Raw genomic sequence first — 12,014 nt, forward strand, 5'->3', positions numbered from 1 at the left:
GGCTTTCTACTAGATTTTGAAGCACTGCTGTGAAGATTTGATTGCATTCAGCAACAAGAGCATTAGTGAGGTAATGGTATTGGATGATGACCACCCCACCTCGTCCCCAATTCCCCAACTCATTCCAAAAGTACTGAATGTAGCACCACCATCATTTCAGAGGACACAGTTCCACTGCTCTACAGCTCAATGCTGGGGGCCTTTATACCCCTTTAGCCCACACCTGGCATTAGAAATGGTGCCATTAGGTAAATGCTTATCTGCTCCAGAGTCCCATTTTATTGGCAATACTGTTCTACAGGGTTCTACAAGCTTTGTGTGTGTGCATTTGCACATCCGTGTCAGCAAAGGGTGCATCTTAAAGAAGCTGAATGCATTTGGAAACATTTGGGCATTTTTCCTTTTTAATCTAAATGCATAGGTTAATTAATGGATGCATACAAGAGCTTTTCATTTGGATGGCTTTAAATGACTGTACTGTAGTTTTAAACGTTTTATTTTATAGCCACTTTAGAAGTCGTGTTTCAACTTACGTTTCCCCATTTCCAACTAATGCACTGCATGTAAACAAGCCTACATCCTGTTCATTAATCTGTGCAGTGTACTGCATCTACTTGCAGTTGGTTTAGAATTAATGTAGCATATCCCGCTTCCTAATCTATTTTTAAGTATAGAAAATAACCTCGCCCTGACTGTCAGTGGAAGTGCTTTGACTCTATGCCTTTTCCTTGAGCAGTTTCTGAAAGAGTTCTTGTACTGAAGTAGATTTTACTCTGAAGTGACAGCACTTCAACAGCTCCACCACTTTGTCTGTCACACTTACACTAAGTTCTCTACTTTTTACGCCCTTTTTTCTTTCTTTTTTTTTTGGGAGTACCAGTCAGGTGTGTACCTGTGAAAGTCTACGTGACACAATCAGAAATGTGCTAAATGTCTTTCCTTATGGTCTCTTTATTACACTGAGCTTTGATGATGGTTTTAAAAAGCACCCCTTCCACACAGCGCAAGTGATTCAATCAAACATCACATAAGCCGCAGGAAACTAGAGAGCCCTCTCTACTGATCCAAAGTTGGATAGAAAAACAGATAGAGGGAAAGAGAGAGATAGAAAGACACACACCCACACACAGTTAAGTTACATCATGGATTTAGCCATGCACATGAGGTTTTATATCATTGTAAAATCTAAATGATCTCTTAAGCAGTATATACAGCAAGTGCTTCTAAATCCAATATATAGGTACCATTAACACGGTTTTAAAGCCTTACAGATGGTCAGTATTTATCACAGTTGATTGTAGCTTATTGATTGTAGTTCAAAAACAGAGACCACCACAGAGCCCACTGATACCTGAAAACTAAATAAAAGGCCCAACACTGCTAAAAGCAAAGGCATTCACAGTAGAAGTAACTTACATTAGTTAACAACATCGCAGTGCACTGAAATGAACAGTGAGTAACATTCTGACAAAACGTCCATTAGAGTAGAGCAGTTAAAGCATTGCTTAATAAAAGGAAACACAAACAACGGAAAGCTCACAGGCAAAAAGTCACCATGCAAACCCTGTGACCGTCCAGAAAGTTAAAGGGTCTGGAAAGAGAACAGGGGCACAGGGGCAGCATGGAAACTGGGCGTGCACATGTAGTAAGAAAGCACAATCTATGAAATGTTCTTACAAGCAAAAGTGCAAGTAAAACCAAATCACTAAAAAAAGCGGCGCAGATGCGTAAGCCTATTTCACACCGGACGCGAGCAGTACCCTTCTATATTATTCAAAAAGCTCCTAACAGAAGTATAGGAAGGATATTTGGGTAGCCTAAATCACTTAATAAATAAATATAAGTTTGCTAGCTGTTAATTGAGCTGATTTTTAAAAATTGAACAGCAATTTACAATTTTGTAACACTCAAGCAAACAATAGCAGTAAGCTCCTCTTGTATAATGCACCCGGAAAAAAATATTTATTATGAAAAATACATGAAGACATTAAATGATCATGAAAAATACATTGAAAGCCCCCAAATTGTGGGTCAGCGAAGTAGCTAGCTATCACAAATCGGCGAGTAGCAGAACTCGACAGGCAGCACCTCAGCGCAAACTGAGGCAACAAGGCAAAATGCAGTATACTGTAGTATAGTTTCTAGTTAACACCTTATTTGATAGATTGCGTCGTAACGTTATAAGATTGTCTTAGCAAAACACTAGCTAGATCTCTTCAGGTCAAGTAAGGACTTAATAAAGTAGCTAGCTAGCAAAGGGCAGTCAGTTAGTTAGCTAGCTCGCTAGCACTACCAGTTTTCGGCATGATACGGCTTAATAAGGGCAATTTAATGTTTACAAGCTTACTGTCGAGACAAATGTTTTATACAGTGCGGACTTAAGACATTTGCACTGTACTGTAACTGGACTGCAGTTTTGTTCTCATTATTTTTTAAATAAAGACAAACATCTAATTATATTGGGTGGAAATCGCTGAGTTTCAAAAACAGCGCCCTCTCAGTACCTCACCCTCTTTGCCCAGCGCACACGAGCCAGCAGCCTACCGCAGCCTATCTGAATAACACACGTTACATGGCAGAGTGCTCTCTGGATGCTAAATGTACAATATAGGCCAATAAACATGTTACCAAACACCTGTTTCTGAAGCTAACGTTACTGGAGCGGAAATTACGTTTTATTATATTAATTATATTTAATTATATAATTATATTAATTATATTTAATTATATATTATAACAACATTGTAAACAAACCAGCTACAGCTAGCACTAGCTAACAAAATGCAAACATGCAAATGGCAAAAAGGTCTGCTAACAGCTCATTAAAAAGCTATGCTCAAACTGAGCCTACGTGAAGCTTATTAGAGCGATACATGAACAGTAAGGCCATGTGACGCGTGTATTCCTACGCAAGGCAAACAGAAACTGCGTCTGTCGCGTCCGGTGTGAAATGGGCTTTAGTGCTGACTACTGCTTACAAGTGTCCAAATAACTACGGCTGCATCTCAATTGCATAGTACATACTACTAATACTATACAGTATATACTATACACTAATCTGAACTAATCTGAATAGTAAGAAAATACCTGCATTATGCATTATTATGTATTATGCATAAATCCTGTTAGTTCTGTACTAACAGGAAGTGATGAAGCATTGCTATACCAACATATGTTTCTGCAAGTTCGCCAGCCGCAGTTGCTGCTGCACTTGCATCATCTGCCATCTTCTACTAATTGTTCCAGATGTGAACAGCTTCTCCCTTTCCGTTTCGCACTGCACTGTGGGACAGCAGTGTCCATTATAACTACACTCAAAAACCTAGCTCTAAGTATCTTGGATAACTTTAACACCTTTATCTACACTACATACTTTGTGCTCAAAAACTAGTAAGTATTAGTAAGTAGCTATTATGCAATTGGGATGCACTGTAAGACTAAGTATGACAGGCACCAGCTGTGCAAAGAAAACTATACAGTGTTTCAGACTTCTGCTTATTGCTTTGGTGGCTCCAAAAAAAATAAAAAAGTAACATTCAATGATTTTTTTTTTTTTTACGTTAACACCAAAACACACGTAGTGTTCAAAACAATCATGAGTTGTGCATCACATTCACTAAAATGCTCACAATTTTTTAACCATTTTGGCAAGTAAATATGATGATTTTAAGCTCCACTTCTTGACAACAAAACGTTTTCTGCTTTATATCTGACAGAAGAAAGTGAAAATTACAGATGGTGGTGACTTACGAGTGAATGGTCATATTATTAACAGCTGAAAAGACTTTTCTATTCCATTTAGCCTAAACAGGCATGCTTTGTTCCCATATGTCGTATGTCTCATTTCTTCTAAAATGTTCTGTGCTGCTGAAATACTGCTGCTACAGTTAGTCTATGTGATAAAGACCACTTATCTCTAAATGCATTTAAGATCAATGCGAGCCATTCCTACTGTCTCTGTGAACACATGTATTTTCTAATGGCTCGTTGTACATGGACTAACAGCTCCACCTACTGGTAGATAGGGAGCTGTGCCATCTACGAGGGATGCTGAATATCTCTGATTGACGCAGCGAGACACGTTAAACTAAATCTTGCTGACTATCGGCAATATACCTTACAATCAGTGCTGTTGATGTTGGTCAGTGCTAAAGAACCCAGTGACTTCTCTATACTATGGTGCAGTGGTGCACTATTACAATCACCATGGTCTTCAGTGCTGGTGATCTGAGCTAACTACACATCTGGGCAGGTGTGTGAGAGGGGGGCTGTTCAGACATGAATACTGTCGTTGAGTGTGTGTATGCTTGTCATTGCGTGTGGAAGAGGGGGGGAGATAGAGACTCCACACAGTTGGCAGTGATGAGAAGAAGCTAAGACAAAAGCTCAAGAGTGGTGAAATGATTCAGGGTTTAAGGGGTAGATGGACAGCTACAGGTTGATGGGGTCAAGGATTAAATGGGCAGCTACAGGTTGACCAGGTGAAGGTCAGAGGCAGTGAAATGAGGACACAGTGCCATGTCTGGGTTCTTCAGCTGCTTCAGGATGCGCTTGTGGAACTTGGTGCGCACACGGTTGAACTCCATGATGTCACTCGGGTCCTCCTCGATCCAGAACCTGTGGAACTCCTGCATCAGATAACCTGCAGAAGGAGCAGAAATACAGTACGTTAACTTAGTGTGAGTTTAACAAGGAAATTAATGACCAGGCATGATTTCAGGATTATACTGTTATTCTGCAGACGGTTAGCATATTAATAGCTCCTGGACACATGATTTGACTGATATTTCAAACTGATATTTAATTATGTGTTTATTGAACTCTGGAAGAGCATACCGGAGAGAAACTAGACAACTGCACCTTAATGTATAATGTATAAGTATAGAAATAAAGGTTACACACAAATGCAGTACTGATCCAGGATTCAGGATGTACTTATATCCCCTACTCTAGACCAAGTAGAAAATATGACATTGTTGGGTTTCAGGGTTTTTTTTTTAACACTGATCCAAAAGCTGACAAGTCACACAGGCAAATCAGCACAACTGATAGGATAGATTTTATAACATATTACCAAACCATTACTGTAATAATATCCCACAAACCATCAGAACAATACTGTACTACGGCCTAACTGAGATTACATGTATCTTGCTTTATCTGTCTGTGATGTTCTAAAGCAGGGCCGGTAGGCTCAGTTTGCTGATTTCTCTGCTCTTACAGACCTACAAAACTTGGCAATTAATGGTTAAATCAGGTGCACTTAAACAGGAAAGGACAAAACTGCAAAAATCCGGCCCTCCAGGACCAGAATTGTGCACCCCTGTTCTGAAGCTGCCACAAGAAGTTACACATTACCCTGACTTTCCTACGACATGAATGAGCAAATGTAAAACTTGCCGTATTAATATTTGTAAAACACCTGATCTATGCAGCTTTTGGGGTGTATATTGAGTATTTGGAAAATATGTTTTAGCCTCATTCTAAAAGAGAATCTATCCTATTCCTTGAAAATAAGGCCTAAAAGCAGAATCCATAGCCAACAAATTAAACTCTGCAAATAAAAGCACTGTTCTAAACGTTTCTAAGGCTCTAATTTGACGCTAGTGAATCACTGTCTACTGACAAGTAATGTACATATCAAAGTAATACCTACACACTTTAGTAATTCGGTATTAGCTTAAAGGAGAGGTCAATTAGCCTTAGTAACAATGCATCAAAAGCATGGCGATATGCATTTTAGAGAACAGACATTATTAATGATGGTATCTAAAACAACTGCATTGGTTACATTGGTTTTTATACTTCTCCTGAAAACATAAGTTCGTACCCAGGACCAATTATGGGCTTGTTTGAGAAGGGGTTCACATGACAAGAAGAACCAATCACACAACCCCACATGCAATGCCAGGAGCAAATAGCTTCCAGCACCAGAGTCTGCCTAAGCAAACCCCAGACCATCGATTTTAGAGATAGGTTGGGGCACGTCCAGGCTCGAAAACAGCTTTCACACTTGACTCAACACACCGAACTTTCTAAGCAAAAGCTCTTGGGTCCGGACAAAATGCTAGTGTGAAAATAACACTCTTATCCAGAGCATTGGAATTCTTCTTATGGTGTAGCGCAGCAGTTTGGTAGCTCACTGGCAGGTAGTAGCTACACTAACCCACTAACCACACATTGGTTGAACACCACATCTTGCAAACAATCACCGATAAGCAACTCCAGCATGTTTGTCATGTGCCACAATCCTCAATCCTCTCATTAGATGGTTGTGCAGCTAATAGATACGGTTACGATTTAAATCCTGTCATAAATCAAATCATGGGCTAAGGAGTGTTTTTTAGCCTTTCCAACTTATGTCAGTTGGATGTATTCTTCTGTTCTTCTATTCTTTATTAAATTTAAAAGTAATAAAAAGAACCGGTCTATTTACTTGTCTTAGCAATACACACAAAAGTTTCTTGTGTTATTGTCCGATTTCTAGAAATAAACTTAATATACAACAAACTAAATACTGAAGTTTGTACTGTGTGCCATGACACATGTCTTCAAGTATAACAAATTATGAGGGAAAAAAAAACAGTTCAGACGTACAGAAGGTCTGCTGGAAGTGCACCAAGCTGGGCATCTCTGGAGCCACGTTGTACAGATGAGTTTTCAGCGCTCCGCTCACCAGCAGAGAGTAGGCCAGGTCTGTGATGTTGATTCCAACGATGGCGAAGGAGTATCTGCAGCACAACAAACTGAGCTCAGTACCTTCAGGCATAGTAAGCACCAAAGACCAGCATCTTCTAGTTTCCTAGTGCTGAGAACCAGATGCGTTTGACGTAGACAAATATATAAATAAATGAAATGGCCACATGGCTAATGACTGTGCCCTTGCTGTGTGTGGTCCATTTTGCCTCCATTTGTCCCTTTGTGTGCTGTAGTCTGTTTGTGACTGCAGTGTATGTGTGTACATGTGTGAGCGTGTGTGTATGTGCGCGCTTATGGATGCGTGATACACAGCCTCCATGGTGCACATCAGTGCTAATGCATGCTGAAAGCTGATGTCAGGCTCGTGCAGCAGTGCCCTGTTTTAAATCCTCACACAAAGCCTGGAGTGTGGAGACACACAGCCATCCTGACAGCCTTCTTCCCACCACACAGCCGGCCGCTAATGGCTACTGAGCAGACTGCAGGATTTACACCAAACCAGAGCTGTAACACAGGCATGAGCCTGGACTACTGCTATTGTGCTGTGAAGAAGGAGAATTGTAGGACTAAAAGATGTCTTTGCAAGTGAAATCACCATCAAAGATTTCAATTCTATTTCTACACATTTTATTAAGGAGTTAAATGTGACAAATAAAGCATTTATTGTTGTTTGATGTGCAAACAGACTGTGTATTGGCACAAACCCGGTGATACAATACAGGGGTTACGATTCATTTTAGGTATAAAATGAATAGAATTAGTATTAAACACTATTAAACAACCATATGCATAAATTCTGAGTAAAAGAAAACTTTCATACAATTAGATTAGTGGGATCTGAAGGCAAGAGTACAGCACTGTGACGGCGGTCTAGTCAGCTAGAAATTTAGAGTAGCACAGGCTTTCACTTCATCACACAATGATTCTGAGTTCACCTTCTATAAACACTGACACAGGAAAAAGCCATGGTCACGAGGCCTGGTTCGTATAGCAACCTGTATTCTGTATTCATAACTAGCAGAGTCTGGAATTGTCGTGCTGCTCTTCAGTAATACCACATTCTCCTGGAGCCGGTGTCACGTTTTGCAAGTGGGTTCATGTACATTTTGAGGGTTTTTTAACAGAACAGTTCTGGAATTGACTCATTTTACACCTCTAGTTTGATTAGGCTGGATGTTTTTTTAATGAGGACACAACAGTTTTTGAGGTTCACAGTTACTGAACTACGGCAAGGTAAATGCAGTTTTCCATTCTACGGCAGATCGCTAAATAAAATGATAAAACTATCAACAAACTAACAATGAGAAATACTCATACGTTGACTGAATTTCGGATAATTTTTTCTGCAGTGTGTGCATTTGCGATGGGTCTGTAGAACTTACCCAATCGCTTTGTCAAATTTCTTCTTTTCCCAATCTGCTTTGCTCATCTTACTGTGGGCGAACAAACACATTATCTTAAGTGTGTTTATACAGCCATGTCCTTCAACAGCTTTTCGGACACTGATCAGAATCTATTTAATATATATATACAGAGAAGAAAAACATGCCGGATGTGACATAGACAGACATACTTAACAGAAGAATGAGACAGGAGAAAGGAGAAAGCATTCACAGCTACTGACCAATGTTACGTTAATGGAGCATAATGCCTTGTGTATAGGGTGAGGTGAGATTGAAGATTAAGAGATAAAGGGAAAGAAATACAGCGATTAGATTAATGCAAAATTATAAAATGGAGTTCTTACTGAGAGAGAAAAGATGGAGTACCTGGCATCCTCTTTGGAAATGGTCCTGCACATGACAAAGTGATGACAAGAAATAAACGAGAAAAAAAGAAAAAGAACGTGTTGATATGCGTGATGTGTGGTGAGAAAAGCATGCTAAATGTGTGAACGGCTGAATCTCTTCCACAGACACCGATACGTAATGTCTCGACAGTCACACTGCTGTGAAAGAATGTGATAGGTATGGATAATGTCTAAAAGAAAACAGGTGAGGAAGACTTCTGTTATGCCTGAAAAGAAAGTGAATGAATACTCAGACTGGGAGTGAATCTAAAGCTACAAGCTGTACAGCTATTTTGTTAGTTGTAAAATAATAAATGTTTAAATGAGCTTAATGTGATGCATAATCCCATTCTTTGACTGTATGTGTTCTGTATTTGGATAAAAAAAGGTTATTAAACTGTGAGACGTGTTACAAACATATAAAAACGGATTCACAAGAAAATTCTCTTACATCAGCAAAGAAAAATTGGATAAAATAACTGTGTCTTATCCTATAGATTAGTTTCACCATATAACTACTTCATCAAAACACAGTAAAAGACTGTGTTGTTAGTTAATTGCAAGTAAACTCTCTCTCTCTCTCTCTCTCTCTCATATATATATATATATATATATATATATATATATATATATATATATATATACACACACACTTTATTAAAACAAGTGATTTATCAAACAAAAAATATTTTATCCAAACCTGGCACGCAGCTGACATATGCCAGATTAAAATTTATCGAAAGATTATTACTGATCATTACTTTTTATCTTGATAAAGTGTTGCCATTTAAATTCAGAGGGGATAAGATGTGTCCTCGCTCCTTTCTAAGCCCCGCCTCAACGCACTCGTTATGGACTCTGTAACATGGATTTTTCAAGCATGCTGAGAGGGCGAGATACCCACTGGGGGTTGATGGGGGTACTGGGTGGTAGATGTACTATTTAAAAACAGGAATGAGACTTCCCACAAATACAGCTCTATGTTGCTGAGAGCTTACAGAGAGCATTGCTATTTGTAATGGAAAGATTTTGGTTGTAAAGTGTGTTTCTATTTCTAATTTTAATCAGGAAGTATTGGCATTCACAGCATACCTCTCAGTCAATCACACATACTACGAGGACTGAACTAACTGTGGTATAATGCCGTTTGTGTTCTACAGTTCTACAACAGTCTAGCCTTAAAGTAAAAATTAGACATGACTGGTGTCCACAATTTGCTTCTTTGGTATTTCAGTGGCGTTAACAATAGCCTCAAATTTTTTGGGGGGATACATTTTTATTGTGTACTACCTCTATTAATACCATCTGCTGTTCAACTCCACTTGCAATAAAAGATAAGAGATATGAGTTAATATTAGATTATGTATCATTAAAAGAAGAGACGCAGTATCAGTAGCTGAAAGAAAAAAGTTGTAGAGCATCTGACCTGTGCTTGGGCTGCAGAGAGTCATGAAGAACCTGAAGAGCAGTGGCTTTGTCGTGTTCTGCAAAATACCTATTACAGCAAAGGAAATAGGGGAATCAGCTTTAAAATGATACACTAATTCCAGTGGTGCCAGCTCAGATAAAGTCCAACATATTTCTGCGCTTGCTGCGCATGGGAGTGGAGAAGACATTACAAATACATTACAGAAACTTACAGTAAGTTGTGCAGACCCAGCAGACCCATGCCCCTGAAGTCAGTTTTGGGATCACTGCCTTGGAAACCAATCTCACACCACTGCTTTGAGATGCGTCCAGTGAGGACAGACTCAGGACGGAGTGCCTTCCACAGCTGGAACAGAGAGATATTAATAAACGGTCAACTTATTGTAATATTCCCCATGATTTGTTTTTCACTAAGGTTTCGGTGGTGTAAGGTAACAGCATATGTCAGTGAGAATACCTGCATTAGCATCTCCTCATGCTTTGGATTCTCACAGTCATAAGGTTCCCTTCGCAGCTTCTCCACCTCCAGCACCAGGTTCCGGTAGCCCACAATCTGAAAGAGGCTGGCCTGGAGAGAGATGCCGAGCCTAAGGAAAATAGGCTTCTATTAGAGTTTTTTTTTTTACACATTTGATGCATCTCATGTCTGATGACTGTACCCTGATGAGCACATTTTAAGCACATACAGTAAGATGTGTTTCCATTAGTTGGATTGAAACCCTGTTGCTATGTGGAACACAACAGCAAGTCAGAACACAACGCTGCACTTTTCTTACTGTGGATTTGTGTCTGGGTTGATTTTTTTCAGAGCCATGATATCATCTATGGTCTTTTCAACAGCATCGGGGTGCACACTGACAGCAGACTGGAGCAGCTGTTGAAGCAGGAGAGAAAAGTTAAAATATTACAAATAATAAACATTATGTTTAAGACAACATATTGTCAACATTTTGAAAGACAAAAGCAATTCAGCAAATCCTCAACACTCAATTAATCCACCCCCATCTGTCTGTTTGGATAAAAACAAAAAAAGAGGAAGACAAAAACTTTACAACAAGAAACAGTTACAGGTAAATTAGGTAAGTAATGCACTGAACTGAGACGTGACATAATGGAGTTATTTAGGAAAGTTGAGTAAAGTAAAGCTTATAACAAATCTTCTTCATAGAAACACACAGATCAGCCATAACATTAACACCACCTGTCTAACAGTGAGTGGGTCAGTCTAGTGCCGCCATGATCTGACCATTCGAAGCATCCTGTCGCTTCTGGCACCAAGACGTTGGCAGCAGATCCATTAAGACCTGTAAGTTGTGAGGTGGGGCATGGATCACATCAATGCGTCTTAGGTGCCCATTACCCTCTAGCGCTAGTCTCTAGTTCAGAGCTTGTCCTTCCTTGGACTACTTTTGGTAGGTACTGACCTTTGCAAACCAGAAAACCCCCACAAGACCTGTCTCATGTTTTGGAGATGCTCTCATTCAGTGTTTGACCATTTTTTAGCAAATTACCTTTAAGAACTGACTGCTGATTAATATATGTACCCCTTGACAGATAGCACAATAGATGAAGATAATCAGTGTTCTCACTTCAGCTGTCAATGGTGTTAATGTTATGGCTGATCAGTGTATTTGTAATATTGGTATGCTGTAGATATAGATGCTAACTTGCTTATACATGTAGTAGCTGACAAACTCAACTGTTCTCACAGCAGCAAATCACTATGAGCTGAATGCTGAGTGTTTATAGGTTTGTGATTTCATGAAGCTAAATGTTTTAGTGGGCAGCACAATCACTCACCTCATTTTTAGAACATTTTAGTGATGACTCTGCGAGAAAGATAGGCAATGTCAGAATTTGCTGTCAATAACAATCTGGTTCAACGACTTTAACATGTCTATTGCTACAAATGATCGATTTTTCTGTGTACCGATCTTGAGGGTCCGGCGAGCGCCAGGCTTGTTGTTGTAGCAGATGCGCTGTAGCTCACATCGTCCTGTCACCTTCCTGATGACAAACTTCAGGCCTCGCCACAGACACTTACAGTACAGAAACACCAGGAACTGGGTCAACACTCTGAGAGAGAGAGACACACACA

At 39.5% G+C, this 12,014-nt stretch overlaps 1 protein-coding gene across 1 annotated transcript in view; it reads right to left on the minus strand.

Moving 5' to 3' along the window:
- Positions 1–931: 931 nt before the first annotated feature.
- Positions 932–12,014, minus strand: part of elmod1 (ELMO/CED-12 domain containing 1) — a 14,004-nt gene continuing 2,921 nt past the window's right edge. Inside the window, exons 3-11 of the mRNA XM_072662022.1 lie at positions 11,847–11,992; positions 11,717–11,745; positions 10,693–10,790; positions 10,374–10,503; positions 10,129–10,262; positions 9,915–9,983; positions 8,082–8,132; positions 6,598–6,731; positions 932–4,642 (exon numbers count right to left, since the gene is read on the minus strand). Of these exons, the coding sequence (XP_072518123.1) occupies positions 4,467–4,642; positions 6,598–6,731; positions 8,082–8,132; positions 9,915–9,983; positions 10,129–10,262; positions 10,374–10,503; positions 10,693–10,790; positions 11,717–11,745; positions 11,847–11,992 (967 nt within the window). The 3' untranslated portion in view covers positions 932–4,466. The remainder of the gene's footprint in view (positions 4,643–6,597; positions 6,732–8,081; positions 8,133–9,914; positions 9,984–10,128; positions 10,263–10,373; positions 10,504–10,692; positions 10,791–11,716; positions 11,746–11,846; positions 11,993–12,014) is intronic.

The sequence above is a fragment of the Salminus brasiliensis genome, chromosome 18, assembly GCF_030463535.1.
Source record: "Salminus brasiliensis chromosome 18, fSalBra1.hap2, whole genome shotgun sequence".
Lineage (NCBI taxonomy): Eukaryota > Metazoa > Chordata > Actinopteri > Characiformes > Bryconidae > Salminus > Salminus brasiliensis.